Raw genomic sequence first — 24810 nt, forward strand, 5'->3', positions numbered from 1 at the left:
TGTCCTTGATTATTTGGCAGCAAGTTGTTTTTAATAAATCTTTAGCTCCCCATAGAAGTTTAATTTCGTTTTACCATTTGTCAATCCAGAAATTATACTACGTAATTATTCAGTTGTAAAAAACAGCATTTGATGATTAAGTTACTTATTATTTTAAAAACGAAAGTATTATTCGAACTTAAATAATCACTTCTGAAATTTAAAATAAACATTCAATTAGAATGTCATTTGGATTAGCGTGCCTTAATTGTTAGGCCATCACTATAAACGTTAAGTTTCTGGCATAAAATAATGCACGAGATACAGTTTCCAGTAATCTGCTGCAGTTGTTTGATTATTACATTAAAATATTTTAAAAATGTGTTTACTTCTATTAAGTATACTTTTTAATATTTAAATACAACATATCTGACAGCATCTGCAGTCGATACGACTAAACTTTTGAATGGCCTTCACGGCCGAGTATTTTACATTACGATAAGATAACTTGCGCAATGCTGGGCCTACTACCATCAAGATTTGCACCAGGGGCAACTTCAGGTAGGCTAGTGACTGGCACCTTCAACACTCACCTTGGCATTTTCTGATATTTTTGCACCTGAAATTCAGTATTGCTCTAGAAAATACTGTTAGGTTCATTGGACAACAAAATTGCCTCCTCTGCAGTTCCAAGACAGGTTGCCTGTTCTATTGAAAAAACTGATAAACGATTTTCTTTTAGCATCAATTAGGTCTGGGGAAATCCAATCTTCTTAAGAAGCATGTTCCTAGAAATTGTCTTAGCTTCTACCACACTACTGTTGTTCTTGGATTAACTCTTGGTTCACCACGTGTACATGTTTTTTTATATGTTAACTATGAAGCTACATAAAAATGTATTGAACATAAAAAGCAGCTTTTCAACTAGTTTTGATTTTGATGGTATTCTCAGTTCCTTTAGAAGCTGTCACACATTTATTTAAATCCAAAATATAGAGCAGAAAAAGAATTATGTAATTATACAAAATAACACTCTCCTACAGTTAACATACGATATCAAACTACTCCTTAACTATCATAGTAAAAATAAAATAAGTGAAATCAATAAATCAACACTCAAGATCATTTCTTAATATTTAATTCTTAAAAACAATTTTACAAAAATCAAATAAATGTCAGAATTATTTTATTATCCCTGTAAATAGTGCAGACAAAAGTACAAAGGCAATCTGAAATCATCTTCTACAATGAAACAACTTTCACTATATTCAATACAATTTATTGGCAGGAATAAATTGGTTTTCTTAAAAACAGTTTCCTTGCTTTATTAAGAGAACAATTTCCAAATTATTAAAGCCCTTTACAATGAAACATAATTACTGATATTTAATGGTAAGTTGTAATTTTTCCTGTGCTGAAAATTTATTTCCAACAGCTACTTTGATCTTCTCACAAGATTAGCTATTCTCGTTTATTGCTTCTTCCTGTATGTGAACTTTTCTTTACCTATACCACAAGCCTTCTGCTCTCTCCACCCCTTCTGCTGGGCCCAATATAGGGAATGTATGTTTCCATGACCTAGACTGACAAGCAGTATCATAGAACAAAAACCACATCAACAAAAGAAATAGAATCTTGCATGTAGAAAGTGAGGAAGCAGACAGACCACTACGAACCAACGATTCTATAAAACAGAGTTAAAGAGGAGGAGGTGCAAGTGTTGAAAAACATCCAAATGTACAGAAAACAATGAGTTGTGGTACCTGCTGAAGAATGGACAGGTAAAGATTGGGAAGAACTGAAATTGGTACCACACTTAGCTCTGACTGAAACACAGGCTACCACCAGGTGGAAAGGGATAGGCTTTGTTGGACTGATCTAAAAAGATATAATTCTGTAGAAATTGAGCCGTACATAAATCCCAGAGATAAGGTGCATGTAAATGGGTCTTTGAAAATACATCATCCTGACACAGAAGGTTCCAACAACAGAGGAGCCACACATGCAAAACCAAATATAACAAACGAGCCAACATTGAGATACAGAGGAAATGGATATTCCCAGAAAACTACTCAGGGTTTCTATGAAGAATCTCAGACAAGAGAAGAATTGTGAAAAGATACTGCAAAAGAGTCATTAGGATAAGATGTAAATGGGAAAGTTGGGCATGGATTAAATTAACAGGGAATTTGAAGCCCGTCCCCCAAATGGGTACAACAGAACCCAACATTTGTTGGTCGAGATACAGACAGTCTGCATGATGATGTACAACGGCAATCCATAGGGGACAAGGCATATTAACTCCGTCATGTAACCGAGAGACAAATTGTTCAGCATGGATACAAATGTCAGGAAATGAGTGAAAAACCCAATGGTGTTGGTAAGAATGTTCATGCAGTAAGTAAGGACATGGGTCATAAGAAATTGGATCAAGGGATAAAACATACCTCAGAAATAACGTCCAAAAAAACGTGGAAGACTGACAATGACTTTGGGAAAAGTGAATGTATTAAATGAAGGCAGCTAGAATTAGACCAAATTTATGCAACATTCAAGAATACTGGGTATGTTAAAAAATTATAACCACTTCGAAAAGTAAATATAGCTTAAACTGAAAGACAAAAAGAAATGTCCGAGTACAAGAGTTGCCAAACTTCCAAGTGATAGTTCAGTAGAGGAACACAGAGAAAGACACATAAGCATACTATGCTCCTATTGATGGAGAGGTGATGCACAATGATTTACATGAGAGACATGTTGGAATTACTTGATTGCAGTAGGGGGGAGCAGAAGGCTTGTGGCACACATGAAGAAAAGGTTCACATGTAGGGAAAAGAAGTGAACAAGAGTAGCTGATCTTGTGAGAGAAGAAAAGTACCATATTGGAAGTAAACTTGTGATCTAACAAATACACGTGATACAAAGTCTGAATACTAAGGTTAATAGACAGTTGATACTGTATGTCATTTCATTAACTTGAGTACATAACTAACTACCTGACTCAGAGAACAAAACAGAAATTAATCCTAAGGTACTTGGTCAGCATACACACAAACTGTTCCTAATACACTGTATCCACATAAAATATGAATCTTACAAAAACATTTTGCACACACACAAACCACACTATGAGACAAAATGTTATACTTGCTTTCTTCTGCCAGAACTTATGACTTTAGCATTACATTTTAACAATTACCATTTTGACTAAATAATTTGTTCAAGTAATAGAATAAGTACAATATATGTGAAATCAATTTTACTATAAGTGCAAAAACACAACAAATATTTAATCTATATTCAGCCATCACATAATCAAAAACAAACACTTAACTTCATTTCTGCTTAAACTAAATGCAGGGTGTCTCAATGGTCCATCTCATGAGTAAAGTTCACTATTAACATTTATTTAAACTGTATGCCATTGACTTTCATGTACATATGATACAGATTTTCTCATGATTTGCACAGCCACCCATTATTTATGCTTTCATTTATCTGAAAAATAAATAAATTTTCACTAGCAAAATGGCTATAAATGTGGACTTTTGAGACACCTTTTATATATATATATATATATATATCTAACAACCTATTTTTGTTCCTGCTAATCACAAACAGTAAAAATCAAAAGGACTAGAAAATCAATCATGGAACATGTAGTACATATAAACTCCTTCATTTATATTGATTAAATTCTGATACTATTTATTAACATACACTATAATCACACATTTTAGAAATCACAAAACAATATTTTTTACACTATTCAATTATTAAAATTACAGAATCAAGTATTTCCTTCTATTTGTTAGTAACTCTTAAATAAAATACTACAGTAAAAGTTTCTTGCAACAATATATTTGATTTAAAAACACGTTGACAAGTGCATAAAGACTTCACATAAAATCAACATTCTTTAACATGTTAATAAATACAAAATAGAAACATTTTTCAACTAAGACAGAAAACATACATCCATAAATAAGGTATAAAAATAATGGTTTTGACACTGCATCTTCACATAATAGTTTTACTCTAATATCACTATAATAAAAAAAATCAATACAAGAATAAATATATAACATTTTAAACTACGTTAAGTTTAAACAGTACAGTGTGTTGAACATCAACATATGGAAAATAATTCTATAAGAAAAAAATGATAGATAAAACAATCTAGAAAAATCCATTACTATAATAATATACATTTTTTATATTTTCCTTAATCTCTATATAGTGAAAAACAGATCACTACTTCACAAGATCTTTGTAAATTTCAAATCTTTCTGATTTCAAAAAGTTTGGAGACTTTAATTAAATAAAAAATGCATTCAGCCATGCCTTCCTGTCTTAACATCAAGCCAACAGCTTTTGTTGACCTAAAATTGTTTGATTTTATCCAAGTGCTCAGGCCCAACACTTGTTATAGAAAAAAAAGAGTAAACTATGCTATGAGCTATTTGGTCATAGCAGAAGAGAAAAAGTTCATGTGGTTTTAGTAGAATAATACCATCTTATAAATGTACGACACACAGGTGGTTGTGACCAGTAACTTTCACAACAGATTCTGTGTATTACTTTCTACAACTTTTGTATAACTAGCAGTATAAAATACATTTATTATTAAAGTAACAGTTAAAAGCATTATTCAAATGTGAGTTTTCAAATGTATATTTTTGTAAACTATTACTGTTACCTAAGATAGATGGTCACTAACAGAACAGCATACAATATTCAGATGACTTTTTAAAAATGTTAACAACTGAGTAGGCTGTAAAATCACAATTTAAGTTTATTAATGGACAATAATACTATTCATATACAAACTGACTAAATACACCATTAAGAGGCATGGAGTGAATCACCAACACCTAATTAAATGTATATTACTATGGATAAAAGCATTAAATAATCACGGTTTTAGGTTCACCTCTTTTAAGAACTGAATGAGCTCCAGCAGGCTAGCTGTGTCTCTGTAAGCAATAAATCCATCAACGTTGCACCAGCGGTCAATTCCTCTAACTCCTTCCTCTGGACAGTTATAGATCAATTGAAGGTTCTCTTCATTATCCAAGAGAGAATCTAGAGGCAAACCGAGAGCCTGCTTAAGGTTTATCACACCACCACCGAGAGAACGAAGAATGGCATGAGGAGCACAAGTGTCCCACCTGAAGGTCGAGCCCTTGGTGAGCAAGTACAAGTTGGCAAGACCAGAGGCAACACTCAATACCTTGTATCCAGCACCTGCAGCAAAGACCACTTCATATTTGTCTTTTAAAGCACTCACTAGGGGCAATGCTTCACTGCCACTGATGGTCATTACACTTTTATCAAGAGGGGTATTAGCAGCAAGTTCGGAGGAGACATTATGAAGCAACTTCTCAACAACGTTAAAAGTTGTTTTCTGGTGACAAAACCCCCAGATGCAGCGACCAGTCCACCTGTACAAATAAATTTATGTGATGTTTTAGAATTACAAATGGACAGAAAAATATCACAGGATATTAAATTAAATTAATTAATTCCTCCTACTTTGCAAAAATACCTCTTAGAACTTTGCAGACATCACAATAGGAGGAATCCACATTGGATGTGACTATTGACTTACTTCAGCTACTGACTAAATCTCATTCAATACAACCCAAGAACTATCATTACATCTATAAAACATTTTCATAACAGGTAGAAAATAGTTGAAAAAGTCATACAAATCCAAAAATGCAAGTTAAAATACACTATAATCACAAAACAAGTCCACTCTTTTTTTTTTTTTTATGCATAAGAGGTAAGAATTCTTCTGAGCATATAGAATCCCTCACATGAGGAAAACGAAATTTCAGGCTAACACTTCCTATCACAAAATAAGATATTCTAAAATGTATTATTTCTATAACAAACTGCATGTACAATTAGAATCTGTTTCGATTTTAATCCAAGAGTTCAAACCCTATAAGATCAACTTTGAAAATCTAAAGACCAATATCATTATGCTACCTTATTTTCTTTAATACTTTAATGGCAATAATGTTGATTGGTAAGATTCACACTGATACTTCTCTGCATTCCAACAAATAAGCTTAAAATTTTTGTTGAATGTTAATGTCTACAGCATGAGTATGTGGTTTCAATGGATCAATAACACAAACCCTAGCTATCTGGATAAAGAAGCACGAATAAAACAGTCTTTCCAACAACTCTGGAACTTACAATGATAAATGACTGTAAAGAGAAGTCCAACATCAAAATAATACTCAGCATTGCATGAATGAAGATCAAAAGAAAAAGATAGCATTCCTAATTCTTAAACACCAAAGCTGAACAAACAATTAACTCCACCACCTCATCTAAAACTAAATGTCCGAGAAGGTCAAAGAGCAAAAACTTTGTCAATCAAAATTCTATCTTACAAAAACAAAACTTATACAAGAGAATGCTAGAACTCTTTATTGTAAATCATCACTTTAGTTTCAGTTTTGATTCACATGTATAAAAATATGTCACTGGTTTTCTATATGTTTACTGTACACTGGCTACCCACTTCATTATAACTTGCCCCGTAGATGCAAAAATAGGCCAACCAAGATGTTTCTGAATATCAAAGGCACATGAAACTAGATGTTCATTGTCTGATGACAGTTTCTTTTATAAACTGCATTTATTTTCAAAACTATCAACAGAGAAAATGAAGAGTATATACCATAAACCATGGTTGCTAACTACAACTGGTTTGTATCTCAGCTAATCAATTCTTAAAACAGTCTGCATTCAATACATATAACAATAAGATATGTAACAGATTTACCATTGTGCATTTATTTTAGTGTTTAAGCTTGATTCTGTATAGTTTTCTTTTTTTGCATGTGACATATATTTTTGACTATGTATTGCATAAGTCCTACCTGTTCTCAGAATTCTTGAGTAAGAATCAACAACGTACTAGTATTATATGTACATAGTGACTGACAGTATTGTTGCAAACGATCTCTGAAGAATCTAGTCTCCTGTAATTTGTATGAAAAGCAGCCAGCTGAGAGACAGTTAAGACAGAATACTGGGTAGCTACAGCCAGTGTGCTATAGACCAAGTAAGTTATAATTGTGATTAACGTTTGTTAACTGAAAAACTACAGAATTTAACCAGGAACATTGTAGATTTTGATTATAAACCATTCAACCTCAGTGATTTACTTTGAACATTATTGTTTCTATAAAGACATTAAATATTCTCTGACAAGAATTGAACTTCTAACTAGTGTGAGACTAGCTAAGAAAGGCATTGTTGGTTTAAGTGAAATGCAATAGTATCAATAAAATATTTAGTTCTAGATCAGATATAAAACTTAGTATTGTCTGTAAGTTTGTAATACAAAGCTGTTGTATATAAACTATCATTTGTAATAACTTATTACAAATTGTATTGCTTTTATGTTTGTACACTAAAATACATTTGTGTTAACAAAGAACAAAACTGTGGCATTAATCTTGTTGGTAAACATAAATTTGATAGATATTAACATTTTATTAAGTTCTAAATTCAAATTTCCAGTTATTTGTAATAGTAATGCTTTAACATGTGCAACATAACATATCCAAGACTCTTGTGAAATAAATAATACATAATAGATGCAAAAAAAGGCCTACTAAACTTGCCTGATTGTTTTTACTAACCACATACCCTCACAATGCTCTGTAATGAACAAAGACTCTTTAGAGCAAAAACAAAATAATCAACTACATTTGTGTTATTCACAGTTGGTTCAAAAATCAGAACAGCAAATTTCCTGGCTAGTAAAATCATCAAACCTTGATCCAATTGAGCATTTATGGAATAAATTTGGGCATTTGGCAACATATCCATATAATGGTGATATCAGTAAACCACTTGTTGACTACACTCATTGACAAACATTGACTACATTTGAATACATGTTTTCACACCTTGTGGAGTACAAGTAACACTTATGTCCAGTCTATTATCATGCTAAACAGTTGTTCAGCCTGATATTAAATGGGGTCTTTAATAATTTAGTCAATAAGTGTTTATATACATGTGCTTTAGTAGCCCTATAACTCTGCCACACCCTGTTTGATGCATCCTGCCTCAAGGAATCAATTATAATATTCAATTAAAAATAAAAAATTAACTTGTAGTTATTTTTAAACATTTCAAAAAATATGCTTCACAGCTGAAATTTATTTCAACAAATAGTTTTAGTGACTGAATTCTAACAAAAATAACAGTCAAATTTTGATTTTGTGTTGATTCTAGAACATAGAACAAAACTATTGACATTAATGAATTTTTCAAAGCTTTTCAGAGCATAATACACCACCAGGAGGGAAATAAGAGTTTTAAATAAAATAGCACTAGTTTAACCTTTTAACTTGAATACAATTTACACATACACTTATCAATTCACAGTGTGATGCAACTGCCTATAATTCAGCTTCAACAAGTCATAGATTAGTGAACTAAATGCAAATGTAAGAGATTTTTATTCTGTTCATTTCAATTATACAAAATGGCTTTCAGTGAAAGGAATGCTTACAAAGAGATCAGAACAAAGTGATAATAACTTAGATTAGTGAAATTTTGCTAGAAGAAAGAATTTTTGCAATTACTGTTCTAATTTTTTAAATCTTGCAAAAAAACTTTATTTTGTATCTCATCTGAATCACAATGTTTAAGTACCATAGACAATGTATTTTTTGGGGAACAATGCAATGAAGACCTACTTAAATCATTTTGCACACAAACGTTTTTATTAAGTTTGTTATCCAACAATAGTGCTGTGTTAGCCTTTCCTTACATTAGGCCTTACTAGTCAGAGTATTTGCTTGAATGTGTAATGAAAATCACCAAAAAGAAATGTAGAAAGGGATATTAAGTTATTATACATAGAGTTTAAAATGTATTACATATATTAAATGAAACTTTGATTAGCAAATTAAAAGAAAAGTTGAAATGCTTGTAACTTTGGTATGATAAAAGTTACATTTATTAGAGGCCAGTGATCATGAACACAGTGAAAATGAATGCAATACTTTCTCCAATTTAATAAAAAAAAACGTTCAAAATCTAGTTTTGTAAAATAAAACCTTTACAAAAACAATTTACAAGGAGACATAATAGACCAGTAATTAAAATTTACAACAGTGGTATGTACTTTTGCTTTCTAAAGAAAATATCACAATGAAGTTATGTGAACTTTTTTTATAACTACAAATTCTACAAATATAACATATAAAACTGAAATATTTTGCTCGCAGAAGTTACACAGTTTACAGAAACTTCTCGCAATGTTTCAAATTACTTCATAAATGTTTCTTTTTGTCTTAAATGCTCTGAAACGAACCATACAAAGATGTACCGAATCAATCCACCTGCGTTTGGTAGGGTTAAGCGAGGTTAAAGTGCATAAAAAATATAATATCAGCACACATAATAGGTTTGAAGAAGATTATTTATGGACATCTATACTAATACTTACCTATTTAAGGAATAGTTCCATGCATAAAATGGCTGATTGACTACACCAAGTACAGGTGCCCCACTTAATAGACTGTACACGCCTATCAGCACACAAACACTCTGAAGACCTGATGATGCAATACCAAACACTCCAGGTTTCTCCCATTGACCATTCACATATTCCGAGGTGGAATCTAGGAGACAATTTTTGTATAAAAGCTGTTAATGTATTTAAAACCTTAATAATCAAATTTCTATGAATGTGGTGAAATGATTATACAAGGGACAAATTTTCTGATCACTTATATTACAGTAATCACTGTTTTACTTTGAAACTACATAAACAATCCCAAACAAACTATACACAACCAGCCACCACATTTAATTACAAAGAGGGAAGAACATGAAATTTCTAAAATCGATTCCAAAGAAGTTGATTTTGTACTCATATTTATTTATTCACAAAGGGTGAGGAGGATTTGGTCTCAAAGAATATTTTGAAAGAGAATTTCCAGTCATCACGAATAGAAGTTTACCATTTTGCTTCTTGAATTAAAGATTAAAAGTTTAAGCTCATGAATTTCAAAAGAATCTTCAGTGTGGACTAGAGTAAAAGTTAACAAAAGTAAGGTTTTTGTATTTAAAGTTATTTCTCTAAATAACAGCTGTAAAAATAAAGTTATTGAATGTTAAAATAACCATTCTATTATATTTTATAACAGTTATGGGGTTTGGTATTAGTACTTATTTTATGTAATTAAGGGCTTTGTACCAGCCAGCTAGTGCAACCAATCTCACTGATTATTAAAGTACTTCAAATATGCATACAATAAGTTTTAATATTATCAAACATAACTATATGGTAATTTGCAGAAACTGTCAAAATGAGTCAGTACAACACAGATTAAGCCATTTTATTAATTTATCTCAACTTGATAACTTAATAATGATATTGCAGAGGTTATTACAATAAATACCAAAAAACTGAGTAGTGTGAGCATAACTTAAACAGCTAAAAACAAGTCATTACTCTATAACTTGTAACAAGAAGTTGCTGTATTTGGCACTAACTAGGCACTTAAACAGCAGTTGTATAGAAAAATATAAAATTAAACTGATCTCACTGGACTTTGCAATTATTTTGTGGTAATTAGCAGGACTTAGTTACACACTGCGAGCTTTATTCAATTTGCTGATAAATACCTTATGGTTATAAACAAAACCAGTTCAATCTGATTCACTGATACAACTAAATTAGGAGAAAAAAAAATTGTGAAAAACCACACACTTGTAGTACTGATTTCATTTGTCATCATCATGAGAGAAACTTAAGAAACCACAGATACTTGGTTGTATATTTTCATCTCGGCACAATAAAAAAATCAAATAAAAGAAATTAAAGTGTATTTGAATCTGATTCCCAGTAACTACACTGTTCACAAAGCATTATGTTTCTCAATGTTTTCAACTGAACTTAAAAGTCAATATGGCTGACAATTTAATGATATAAACAAGCATTTTACTTTAGTATGTCTAATCTATGATTTGGTAATGTATTCTTAACCTTGTGCATTTCAAACCTGCCACATTCATGTTTTCAAGACAAAAAACAATAAAGTTTTATTTGGGTATTTATAATGTATTAACAGCTGAAAATGTTTAAGCACTGGAAACTTACCAATAGGATCAATCCAAATGCCAATATCATTTAAAGGCAGCTGAATGGACGAATCCAGTCTAGGCTCAACAACAGAATTGTTAATGTCTTTGTGAACCAAATTAGCTAATAATACAGCTGCATTGTTATTACCATCCAGAACTTTAGCCAGAAGGTTTTCAGTTTCAGCTTCAGTGGCCATAACTTTAACACAGATAGATTCACCCAATGTATTTGTAAACTGGTTGCTCTCTTCACCTTGAATACTCTTTTCAATCCCTGGGAACTTATGGTAACACATACTTTAAGTTTTATGCAAAGTTACAAAAATACAAGTTTTAAGTATCCTCACATTAACTTGTTAAATAGCTTTAATACATTTATAAAAATTATGAACACCATAACAATCAATATTTTTATAAAGTCAATACAATGTTAATCTAAACATCTAACTTTTGTTTACTTGTGGGGGTGATGACCTTCCAAAGAATATATGGTATAAAGAAGATAAGATATTTTGTACACAAATAACACATGTCCATTAATTTTCTTTCTGTAAAATAATTACATTATGTAACAAAATTTTTATTTTTTCTTGTTCCTGAAAACAAAGTGTTATTTCCCAATTGCTTATGCCTAACGTAAATGGAAAAGACCTATTTTTCTCTTCAAACTTTGCTTTTGTGACCTGGGAGCATATAACAAAAACATGATGGGAGACTGACTTTATTTGGGGGCTGATACATGAAAGTGACTTACATTACAGTCGTAAATGTCAAAAAACTACTCACTTCTAAACATGTTTGTATAACTTTAGTATAAATACATGTAAATCTTGATTCGTATGTTGTTTTATTCAGACCTTATGTAATGAAAATGTGCAAATTTGCCTGTTTTTACATAGAAAATAGGTTAATTTCTAAATTTCATTATCCAAGTCACAAAAGCAAAGTTTAAAGGGAATAATGGCCATTTATTGTACTTTTACAACATAAGCAATTAAGAAATAACACACATTATCCAGGAACAAACTTTGTGTTACATAGTGTTATTAAAAACATTGTTTAAAACACAAAAGAAATTTTCAAACACATACATAGAAAATCTAGATTTATACAAGATTACTTTGTCAGAATTATACTCAAGGTTAAGATTTATTATTTATAAAGGTTCACCCACTACATCTGTTTAAGCAATTTCTAGTTAAACAAAAACATTCCTGCAACTTTAAAAATTTTAAAGTACAGAGAACGTTAGGCAATACTATTAGAAATGCATTATATGGTAATAAATACGTATTGTGATTGAATGACATCTTTCAAAATAATGTACAGTAAAAATGTTTGTTAGATCTATACAGAACATCACATTACGATCAGTAGAACATGTAACAATGTGAAACCTTAAGAAGTTAGCTGAAGATTAAGAATAAAAGGTATGTAGATAAAATAACCAGATCAGTTAACAGTCAACACTATAGACTTGAAGCATATCCACGATTTCCTTTTTTTGCTGTGCTATTACTTAGCAAAAAAAAAAAAGCAGCTTTCATCTATTACAGTGAAAAAGCAATGAGAATTAGGCTTAAAAGAAGTGATTGATTGATTTAGTGTTTTATGGCACAAAGCAGCGAGGCTATCTGTGCCAGACATTTGGTAAAAATGTAAAAAATAAATAAATAAATAAATAAATGGAGTAATAGACATAAATGGAAATGAAGGTAAAACAAAAAAGTATAAAACCAATGTTGACACCTAGTCTACAATGTTAAGATAGAAGGCAGAGTATAAGAAGTTGTAAGGTATTTACTCTAGCAAAAAGGTAATGATCATAACCCGCCAGGAAGACTAACAGATAAGTTCAAGAACCACAGTCAGTCACCTGAAGTTGGTCTTTCCAGTCCTGGTTCCGGGTTGTGTCATAGCAACCAGTATCAAAATGTAAAAGAATAGAAGTTTTAAAAGATGCATAGCAAAATTGTAACAATGAGTAGCCAAATGTCCAGTAAAAAGATAAAGTCAAGTAAATGGAGTAAAATTTGTAAAAGTAAATGAAGGTAAAAACAAAACAGCAATTAAAACAGAAAATGGTGTAAAAACCAATGGTGACATCCAGTCAACAAAGTTGTAAAGAACTACCTGTAGCAGAATGGTAATGATCATAACCTGCCAGGAAGACTAACAGGTAAGTATAAAAACCACTGACAGTCACCTGAAGTTGGTCTTTCCAGTCCTGGTTCTGGGTTATGAGTCAATATGGCCAGTACTAAAAGGTAAAGTAGTAAAAGTGTGAAATGATATGCAGCAAAAGTATAATAACAACTCGCCAGGACGACCAACGAGTAGTTCAAACAGTAGCGTTAGTCACCTGAAGTTGGCCTTTCCAGTCCTGGTGTCGAGTTATTTAACGTTCTGGCCATTGTCCAATGTCAAATTGAAGGAAAGAGATTAAAACTGTAAAAAAGGAACCACAATTAAAAAGGTGTAATGAATAAATAGGCAACACTTAAATGAGATTAAAAAGATTAATGGCCAGTAAAAAATTAAAAACATTATCAAGGTGGACAGAGTCACCATCACCAATAACTCTGTCTAATGTTACAGACTGACCATGGGAAAAAATATGTTTAAAATATTGCCGTCGTTGAGAATTGCAACGATGGCAAGAAAGTAAAACGTGGCTGATAGTGATTTGAGTGTTACACAAAATACACATTGGTGCATCAGTTCCAGATAAAAGAAAATGATGAGTTAAAAAACTGTGACCAATGTGTAGCCTAGCGAGAACAACTTCCTCCTTCCGAACTTTATGGAAGCTAGATGGCCAAAGTCCAATTTTGGGTTTGATTTGAAAAAGTTTGTTGTCGCGTTGCTCACTCCAAGCTGGCAGTCGAGCCGAGCCTTGAAAACAACACCATGGTCCATGTACGGAATAGGCATAGGAGTGATGGTGCTGAAGCAGACATATTTAGCTGCCATGTCTGCAAGCTCGTTCCTGCGAATACCAACATGGCCTGGTATCCAGAGAAACTGGATTGAAGTAGCTGCTAATGAGAAATGGGCCAGTCGGTTTTGAATATCAGCAGAATATGATGTGAGCTAACATGTAGCTGTTGATTCCAAGGCAAGTATAGAACTAAGCATAATCAGTATAAATAGTGCAGTTGGAGTACTGCTCAGCTGCATTATGATCCAGGGCAAGAGATATGGCATACAGTTCAGCAGTGAACACAGAAGCTGTAGAAGGGATTCTGCGCGCAACTACTGAACCACAGCAAACCATAGCAGAGCCCACTGAATTACCTGATTTGGAACCATCTGTATAAATGGGAACTGAATGATTGTTTGAAAGATATTCATTGAATAAAAGACGGTACTTCCAATCTGGAGTATCTGCCTTTTAGGTGACTGAAAGAAAGGTCACATTTGGGGGCTGTAATAAGCCATGTTGAGGGCGGTTTGTAGTTGCCGCTCAATATATCTCATGTTTGACGACTGACATGAGATGTGAAAGTCATCGACATACAGCCCATTCGCAACAGTGAGAGGGAGTTGTTCAGTGATGGCATTTATCTTTATACTGAAGAGTGTAACACTCAATACACAGCCTTGAGGGACTCCAAGTTCCTGTACAAAAGAACGGAAAGTGTCGAACCCACACGAACTTGGAATCTCCTGTCCATTAAAAATTTTTAATAAACATGGGTAGATGGCCACGTGAATCCATATGTATGGAGGTCTCGCAAAATGCCATACCTCCATGTTGTGTCGTAAGCCTTCTCTATGTCAAAGAATATTGATACAAGATGTTGGCGGTTGAGAAAGGCTTCTCTGATAGATGTTTCAAGACGAATTAGGTGGTCTGTGGTGGAGTGCTGTCGACGGAACCCACACTGGGTGGGCGAGAGGAGGTTGTTTGATTCAAGGAACCAAACAAGACGAGCATTAACCATCCTTTCTAATGTCTTACAGAGACAGCTCGACAAAGCAATTGGACGGTAGTTTGAAGGAATCTTGGGATCTTTCCCTGGCTTAGAGAAAGGTAAAATAATAGCCTGGCGCCAGGCATTAGCAAAAACCTTGTCCTGCCAGATCCGGTTGAAAACAATCAGAAGGACATCAAGAGAAGCAGGAGATAGATGGTGCAGCATGTCACAATGAACATCATCAGGTCCAACAGATGTATTGGCAGACAGATGAAGGGCCATTTTTAGTTCCACCAGGGTAAAGGGACAATTATAGTCAAAGAAACAGTCAGTTCGAAAGGAAAGAGGTGATTGCTCTGCCAAAGTCTTGATGGCCAGGAAGGTGGAGGAACAAGCAGAAGTGCTAAATACCTGGCAAAAGCTTTCACCTAGAGTGTCAGTGATGTTCCGAACATCAGTCACCTCCTGACCATCAGAGAGTAAGATCGAGAGGGGGACAGAATTGTAGTGCCCATTAACCTTTTGAATCCTGTCCCATATGATCTTGGAACTGGTGGTAGAAGATACGCTGGTTGTGAACTTAATCCAATTTCTTCTGGCTGTGACGTCTTACCCAACTAGCATGTGCACGAGCCCGTTGGAAAGCAACCCGGTTTGAAAGTGTGGGATATCTACGAAAAGTATCCCAGGCCCACTTTTGAGCCTTCCGTGCTAAGTGGCAAGCAGGATTCCACCACAGACGATGATATCGTGGAAAACGTGTCGAGGTTTTAGGAATACACTGAGCAGCTGCATGTGTAATACAGTCAGTTACTGCTGCTATACAGTCGTCTATTGATGGCTGATTTACGATGGCAGGAGCAAGTTCTGCGAGAGCAGTGAAAGTGGACCAGTCTGCCTGATCCAGCTTCCACCGGGGCACGCGGGTAGGGTGGCATCGACCACGGCCAGCCTCTCTCAAAAGGATCGGAAAATGATCACTGCCTAGTGGATTACTGTCAACCCTCCATGAAAAATGGGAGAATAATGAAGGGGAGCAAACTGAAAGATCAATAGCAGTAAAGGACTGACTAGGTGCATGAAAGTAAGTGGAAGAACCAGTATTGAAAAGAGAAAGATTGTGATCAGAGAGCATCCGCTCTACAGATCGGCCCTCCCATCAATAATAGCACTTCCCCAGAGGGGATGATGTCCATTAAAATCCCTAGGATTAGAAATGGAGATGGCAATTGTTCAACGAGAGCATCAAGATCTGATTGATCATATGTCTCCAGGGACAGGTACAGAGAACAAACATTGATGGTATGACCCAAGGAAACACAGATGGCTACAGCCTCCAAGGGTGTGTTGAGTGACAAAGACAGGGTGGGCACGTGTTGATCAACCAACAGTGCCACCCCTCCATGTACTCGACCATCACACAACCTGTCATTTCTGTACAGAGAAAACTGCCGAATGGAGACAGTATCAGCAGATTGAGAAATGTTTCTTGTAAAGAAAGACAAACAGGATGGTAGGAAGCAATCAGCATTTTGATATCATCCAGATTAGAACGTAAACCTCGACAGTTCCATTGTATTAAGGTGGCCATTTTTAAGAACGGGTAGATGAAGTGGCTGGAGAACCCTTCGGTTTTGCGACCACGCCTTTTTTTCTTTACTGTCTTTAGTCGGAGGAGATCTATCAACCTCCATGGATCCTGCTCTGGGTCGGTGGGCAGGTTTTGTTATTGGAAGAGGAATCCAGTGACTGAGGACGCGTAACGAATAATTGTTTTGTCTCTTGTGGTGGGAGAAAAAGATGTATCAGAAGAAATGCCTGTATTTGAAACTGAAGGACGTGGATCTTGAGGTTTGTTGGAAGGTATGGGAGGAACAGAGATGGGTGTGGAAGTCGATTCATCAACCTTTTAACCACGGAGGTCAAAAGGCTTTTCATTTGTTTTGAAAATGATTCTCTTGAGGCACAGAGAGATCTGTCTGCACTCCCACTGTAGTTGTGGAATGAAGTGCAGCAGCATATGTCCGAGATGGAGTTGTGGACAGCAATTTCTGAGCCTCAGGATAACTAATGTTATGTGTCGCTTTCAAACGCTGCACCTCTTTTTCCTCCAACCATTTTGGGCAAGAATGAAAGTAAGAGGGTGAGAACCATTGCAGTTTATGCAATGTGGGTTCATGTCACAGTCATAGGCATCGTGGTCCTTGCCTCCACAACGAAAGCACATGTCAGGGAACCACGACAAGATGTCTTTGAGTGGTCGAATCTCTGACATTGGAAACATCAAGAGGGTTTGGTATGTATGGCCAAACCCTGCAATGAGATAACCTGCCTTGATGGTGGCAGGTGCACGTGGTGAAGTAAATGTTAAAACGAGGGTATTTGTTGGCAGTGTAACTCCATCTTTGCAAGTGGAGATGAGCCTCACTGCAGAAACTCCTTGAGTGGAGAGACCAGCGAGAATCTCTGACTGGAACGCTCTTCAAATCCCTTTTAACAATAACTCCTTGTGAAGAATTCAAGGTAGCATGGGGTGTAACCTCAATAGGTATATCCCCAATTGCCTTTGAATTCAAGAGGAGTTCAGTGTGTTGGGATGTGGATGTTTCAACCAATGTCACCAGATCAAGTTTCTTTACTGACTTTGGGAGCCAGCAAGTCCCTCTAGTCCCTTTGAATAAAAAAAAGGGGACATTTGCCCTAAAGGTTTTTCCAAAGAGAATGTAATATAAGAAAATGAGGTATGTGTGTTACTGATGTTGAAGATTGCTGTTCTGAGCATTCAAGACGTGGTCGCTTACCCATTGACTGTTTTTTTTACAATTTTATTTAAATTTTTGGAGGATCCATAGGAAAAGAAAAAATTTCGTACCCACTGACCCCACCCAACATGGAGCCCTACAAGGGGCGACTACAAAGTCACGCAAGGACAATGCAGCAACGCCAGGGTTTCGTGAGCACTATACCCAAACACCAGCATCAGGCACAATGTCCACAACACCCGTTGAGAACTTCCAACACTGGTACTTGGTTGACCGTAGCCCAAGTGGACCAGCCGATTGACCCAAGGAGGGGGGCAACCCAAAGGCCGCCCGTCTACAGGAATTCGAGGCCAAAGTGGTGTGTTAGGGTTGGACCCCTCAACCACCAGGCTCCTCTCCTCCCCTTCATGGGTTGCCACGCACGGCAAACACATGGGTGGATGTTTAGATCCCAGAGAAGGTAACCAGATAGAACAGAACCTTCTCTGGGAGGTCCCCTCACCACGTACAGGAATCCACACCGAGGGGTTAAAAGAAGTGAACATGTTTCACAACTGAGAGGATGGGCATGGCAAAAGCTTTCTTTTGTGGCTGACTATCCAATACTGTGTCCACCTGGTAGTAAAATAGTTGAAAATATTGAACCAGTCAACTTAAGAGAGAGAACTATGAACAAATTCAGAAAAAATAAGAGAAATAATCAGAACATGAGACAAAGTACTGTGGTAAACAGACCATCCTCAAAATAAGGTTTTTCAATCAGATATCCCATATGACACACAATAGCTTGTGACAAAGACCATGGAACATGAAACTAGTCTATTTATATCAACTCAGATAAGAGATAGAAAATTATGTGTACAGAATCATATTTACAAAACAAAATCCTATCAAGGTAAAATCCATGATTGAAGCTCATAAAGGTATTGCTCATATAGATGTGATATTACGTACATTCAAACCCAGATTGCACAGGAAGTTATAATTACAAACAATAAATCATAAGGGAAAAGTAAAGGGATAATAAGGAATAAGAAAGATAGAATACCAAAAGAGAAATAACTTGTGTACTCATGGAAACTTGCTAAAAATAAATTTTGATGTGCAGGAATACAATTTTAAGAAGACAATAAAAACATTGCATTATTTTAGCTTAAACTTCTATACACAAGTTTCACACAGGTTTATATGTTATTTTGAAGAGTAAAGGTAAACATTTCTAAACAAATCTCAACTTAAAACCAATACAGATAGTTCATGATAGCTCAAGAACAATTAGAAACACTTACTCTTTGTGAGACATCATGACTTACACATTCCTGTACAAGTACATCAGCCAAGGTTTTAAAATCCTGAAAAAAACGTTTATTTTTCTCACTATCCTTCTTTTCTTCAACTAATAATGAGAAGAGCGTACTTTCTCCACGACATGCACGGGCTATGTTCGCAGCTTTTTCTGATGCATTCATCAGTGCCTGCAACAGCTCTTCTGCTTTTACTAACTGCTCTTGTTCAGTTCCCATTCTAATACTTGATTTGGAAAGTTGCAAGAAAAAAACACAAAATTAAGAGTATATAGAAGATAAGTGACTGTTTTTAAAATCTCAATTTTCTGTACAGAAGTTGCTAAGATATTAAAAACAATGATTCCTAATAATGTTTAATATAAACAACCAGTTTATACAATATAATTGTTTGGGCTTCACATGTATCTTTTTTTTAAACAAAGTTTGTTGTACACATTACTGTAAGAAGCAGGTAAAAGAACAAAATTCATTAACACAAATATAATTAAGTTAATTTTCTGGTAATTTTAGAGGTAGTTTCACAGCTCAATCATATAGTGTTGTATTTTATCATCATTTGTCAATGTATTTTTATATTGTTTGAAAATGCAAACCTATGAGACAGAGTTGAAAATTAACACAGTTACATCTTTCTAATTCTTAATATTACTAATTTTTCTTATTACTAAACAATCTCCACAACTATTTACTCCTCAAAATCACCAATTTAACTAAAACATATGCATTTCATCAACTTTAATTTCTATGTGATTCAGTGGTTAACATATTCCACCCACACACATTTTTCTAGATCAAGAACGTACATACAGACTTGAGAATTGAATACAAAGGTAACGTTTAATCATCGTAACATGAGATGACAATACCAAAGAAACACTATGGTGCTTTCTTCAGATTGCATTGAAATAACAGGAGTTTCATATACCGATCGGCAAGTTCTATAGTTTGAAATAAATTTAGTTCTACATGCACCAATGTAATTTATTCTTAATGAAATTTAATTCAATAAACATTTAGGGTGTACAGTAGAGGAGTGTCCCACTTTGGTCAGTCTAACCACAAGTAGGAGAAAAACCACTCTACTCTATTCTTACATCACTGATTTATTTAAGATGAGGAATAAGAATTATTTAAAATATTAAAAGGAAATTCTTCACTACAAAGTTGTATACAGATTAATGTTGAATTATTCTCAATCTTGTGTTGTCTTATCTCAGTTTTGGCCATGAGTCTAAGCCTAAAGTAACAGAACTATTAAAACCTCTTACCTTTGAAGTCTTACTGCTTTTAAAAGTTAAATCACTAAAACCTATAATTAACTTAACCTAATTATGTTCTCTTCCTCATTCAAATGAAAACCTCTAACATACCCCTTATAAGGATTCCTGCAATTCCTAAACCAAGTATCCTTTTTGAAAACCTAGATCTATACTAGTACATTTATTTCCTATTAGTTATGTACATGTGTCATACATAAACTGTATTAAATAGTCTAAATCATGCACACGTATATTCAACAAGCATATTCGTATATATTCTGTAGATAAATATTTTTAAATACATTAACAACTCACTTTTCCAAAGTAATTTTTTACACTTTAAACTGAGAAAACTGGTTTGAAAGAATCATTAAAAGCTTTATGCCATAAAACACCACCAACATAGAAAAACAAGATGTGATTTAATTCAGGTTATTAGGGATTTCAATAATCTGCATGTGAGTGGTCTTGAATAAGAAAAAAAAAAAAAGGGATTGAAATCCAAACTTTAATATTAGGAACTATAAAATTAGGATTTGGAAACATTTTCCAATAAAACACTTAGAATCATTAATTATATGTCATCTTTTATAAAGTTATATGAAATACTCATGTCAGATTTCAAAAATCTTGCTTAAAGAAGAAATGTAAATTGGTCTCAAGTTTCTCAGATCCTCTCCCACCCCATCAGTTTTTTAAAAACAAAATTAAATAATGATCACACCAAGCGTTTCTAGTAATTAGAATTCTCTAAAGTCAAGATATGTTTGAAAAATAACACTTTAAACCTCTAATCTCTTTACAAAGCTTCTTTGAAATTTTAGGGTAAACCATATCAGTGTCAGGAATTTGATCATGTTGATATTTTCTAAGATCTTCTAATACAAAATTTTCCATTCCTTAAAATAATTGTTCTGCTTAGAAATATATCTCTTACTGCACGAGTAAAAATAGTATAAAAAATATATATCCTAACTACAATATGTAAAATAATTTTCATTCCATTGGAATTATATGTAAAAGCACAGGAAATCTTAAACTTTCTCTTCAGTTTAAAAATAAAGTCATTTTAGTGACAGAGAGATTCAACTTTCTAACTGGTTCAATTTGTTTATACATGAAAATAAGAAACACTGAAATTCTAGTGTTATTTCAAAGAACATTGTTTTGGAAAGTTTGAGAAACTTCAATTAGTTTCATATTTGAATTTTGAAGTAAATGTTTCTAATTTTACCACCTTTGAATTTTAAAATTTTAAAAAAAGTTGAGAAAATAGCTGGTGAGGAACCTAGCTAATAGTTTTCAAACTTATGGTTCTTATTTTCAAAAAGATTAAAAAAAAATATTATTAAGATGTTTGAGATTAATGTTAAAGATCATTTCTAAAAACATCTTGAAATATAGAATTTAATGAAAATAAATACATATTTAAGAGACTTTTTTTTTCATTATCAAGCCATTATTTTATAAAATGTTTCTAATTGTTTTGTAAAATTCAACTTGATTTATGTTGTGCATTTTGTTTTGTTTGTTTTGGAATTTCACACAAAGCTACTCGAGGGCTATCTGTGCTAGCCGTCCCTAATTTAGCAGTGTAAGACTAGAGGGAAGGCAGCTAGTCATCACCACCCACCGCCAACTCTTGGGCTACTCTTTTACCAATGAAAAGTGGGATTGACCGTCACATTATAACGCCCCCACGGCTGGGAGGGCGAGCATGTTTGACGCGACTCGGGTGCGAACCCGCGACCCTCAGATTACGAAGCGCACGCCTTAACACGCTAGGCCATGCGAGGCCCTGTGCATTTTGATTTGTCAAGAAACCTTTTTTTTAAGATTCCATATAAAATGATTAATTACAATGTTTTTATGGTTTTGGTAAAAATCTCAAAAAAATGAAGCAAACAAAATGATTTTTTGGTACAAAGCATTGTAATAAACATTTTTATTGAACAAGTGAGAATGTACTTTCCTAGGATAAACTAATGACACATGGTTAACTTGAAACCTTACTAAACTATATGGATAGATACTCTTTGAAATTTATCATGTGGTAATTTTGTTGGATCTTATAAACACAAAGAAGTGCAAAACCATTTTATCATTGTTTCACATAACAAAAAACAACTAATTAAAACACCTAAATTAAATGTAACACACAGCCCATATCTGTCACATAAAGATTTTAAAACATTCAAATACATAAATACATACTGGTCATGTCAAAATTATTTTGCAAGTTTCTGACTTTAACCAAGAAAATGTTGAAAAAGAACAAGTCCATGTTTCATATTAAACTGACAAACATTCAATTTCACATTTTTAACCATTTTATTCTACCAATGACACATCATCCTTTAACATAACTCGGAAATTATCTTTAAACAATATTTGCAAGTAATTTAACGTGACAAATTTATACTTACATAAGCAGACAAGGTAAGGTCACAATAATACTAATAATAGTATTTATTAATACTTAATGCCACGCTAATTCCTTAAGTTTTCTAACACTCACATACATTTATCTTTGGAATTTCTTCAACTACAGCGTCGTCTTAAAGGCTTAAAAAATCAAACTAAATATGGGTTATGTATCCTGCATCACTGCACTGTTTTTATTGCAAGTAATATAAAAATTTAAGCATTTTTAAGCCTACATTGAATGTACTGTGTTGATATAATTATAAATTATAATTCAGTGTAGTGATTAGGAAATGTCTTACATTGTTAAAATATAAAATACAGTTTGTAAAATTCTAAAATTTAATTACACTTACCTTTCTTAGTTTCTACTACTACACTTCGGAGTTTTCTTCAAAATATGTTACAACTTACATATATATATACCATTCTAACACCATATCACCTTTTATTCAATTACACTATTTACGTCAGATGACACCAAACCTTCTTCAACATGTAATTTCAACTGTCGGAAGTCAGTCACCACCACCTGATTTTAATAAGTTGACATCACAATTGCTAATTCTAAATCACACCAAACAAATAAATAAATAAATATACAATCCAAATATACAAGAAGCAAAGAAAAAACTGAAACAAAATGAAAGGATTATGATATCAGTAATTAAATTGTCAGGGCTTAGAAGTAAAAAATATAAACACTTCATTGCTTGAAGATTCAAAATTTTAAGACAGAATTTTGTATTTTTTCCATTCTTGTTCAAGCAGGGTCCGTGAATGGAATATAACGTCACATTGTTCACTGAATAAATCGCAAACGTCTTGGTATGTGGTTCTTCAACCTGAGTATCACCTTATACAACACGCGGGCTTAAATGGTCAGATCAAAGACTGTTTGGTTCTGGAGCAGCCATTTCTTTTTCAGACCCACTGAAAAAAAAGAAGGATTACTTTGCCTCTTACACAGCTACTTGTAATAGAAAAGAGGTGCTGATTCTAACGGTTATAATGGTCACATAAGTTGAAGTCCGAAGCATGCTCAGAAACACATTATGGCTCGAGTCTTGGATCTTCAGACTGTGGTAGTTAGCATATTTAGACTTTAAATCCAAGGGATGATGAAAAATGTGTCATGCACTTTAGGGTCTTGGTGCATTAAACGAGTGAAGGTCAAATTCACTATTAAATCAAATAATAATTGACGGATGGTGCTGTCAACTGTCTCTATCTCCAACTCTTTTAAGTTGTTGATCAAAAATCAGTGACAGTTATGCACAGAACTTCCAACTAGTAGCTCAGCAAGACATTATAGTTCACATCTGGCCTAATGTTTTGGCTTGTGGATATTAAATAAGAGCAAATATTTATGCTAACACTGAGAACATCCAATTGATGACCTAAGGTAGAGTAGTTATAGACGTACTTTGTGGTTTGCCTATTAACTCAGAATTAAGATAAATTATTATCAATTCTCAATGAAGATTTTTATCAAGTTTGTATTATAAATTATTACATAAATTCAAATAATTTAAAACACAGTGTCAGTATGTTACTTTTGTTGCTCTAGGCAGAAACAAAAGTATCATGTAACCCGAGGTAAGATACTGAATATTTGTAAGTTAAGACTAATTACCTGTAGCGGCACTAAAATAAAGTATTACTGTCTCGCTGGTGGACAAAAGTAGAAGTATTATTTTACGTGATAGAGTGTATGTTGTGTGTTTTGAATTTCGTATAAAGTTACACGAGGACTATCTGCGCTAGCCATCCCTAATTGAGCAGTGTAAGACTAGAGGGAAGGCGACTAGTCATCACCACCCACAGCCAACTCTTGGTCTACTCTTTTGCCCACGAATAGTGGGATTGACCGTCACTTTATAACGACCCACACGGCTAAAATGGCGAGCATGTTTGGTGGGACAGGGATTCAAACTCGCGACCCTCAGATGAGGAATCGAACTCCTTAACCCACCTGGCTATGCCGGGCCTTTCTTCAAGAATATCATTATCACCCGGTATT

At 33.9% G+C, this 24810-nt stretch overlaps 1 protein-coding gene across 3 annotated transcripts; it reads right to left on the bottom strand.

The window, feature by feature from the left end:
• Window positions 1-1152: 1152 nt before the first annotated feature.
• On the bottom strand, window positions 1153-23315 carry Ipp (inositol polyphosphate 1-phosphatase). Of its 3 annotated transcripts, none has more exons than XM_076504803.1 (5): window positions 23144-23315; window positions 19087-19327; window positions 11132-11396; window positions 9473-9647; window positions 1153-5423 (listed from the first exon to the last, which is right to left on the bottom strand). In XM_076504803.1, exons 2-5 carry the CDS (start codon window positions 19318-19320, stop codon window positions 4895-4897), a joined length of 1203 nt encoding a protein of 400 aa, XP_076360918.1. In that variant the 5' UTR covers window positions 19321-19327; window positions 23144-23315; the 3' UTR covers window positions 1153-4894. The 3 variants fall into 3 exon arrangements, with proteins under 3 accessions (XP_076360918.1, XP_076360920.1, XP_076360919.1); XM_076504805.1 differs by lacking the exon at window positions 23144-23315 and adding an exon at window positions 22886-22999; XM_076504804.1 differs by lacking the exon at window positions 23144-23315 and adding an exon at window positions 22790-22900.
• Between the last annotated feature and the right edge of the window lie 1495 nt (window positions 23316-24810).

Source organism: Tachypleus tridentatus, chromosome 6 (genome assembly GCF_004210375.1).
Source record: "Tachypleus tridentatus isolate NWPU-2018 chromosome 6, ASM421037v1, whole genome shotgun sequence".
Lineage (NCBI taxonomy): Eukaryota > Metazoa > Arthropoda > Merostomata > Xiphosura > Limulidae > Tachypleus > Tachypleus tridentatus.

What these genes read in the sequence shown, in the direction of transcription:
- Ipp (XM_076504803.1), bottom strand. Translation starts at nt 19,320, where the DNA reads ATGGGAACTGAACAAGAGCAGTTAGTAAAAGCAGAAGAGCTGTTGCAG. An exon ending in GTCATGATGTCTCACAAAGA is followed by an intron (nt 11,397 to 19,086) that starts GTAAGTGTTTCT and finishes TGTTACCATAAG; the next exon opens with TTCCCAGGGATTGAAAAGAG. An exon ending in CATTTGGATTGATCCTATTG is followed by an intron (nt 9,648 to 11,131) that starts GTAAGTTTCCAG and finishes ATTGTCTCCTAG; the next exon opens with ATTCCACCTCGGAATATGTG.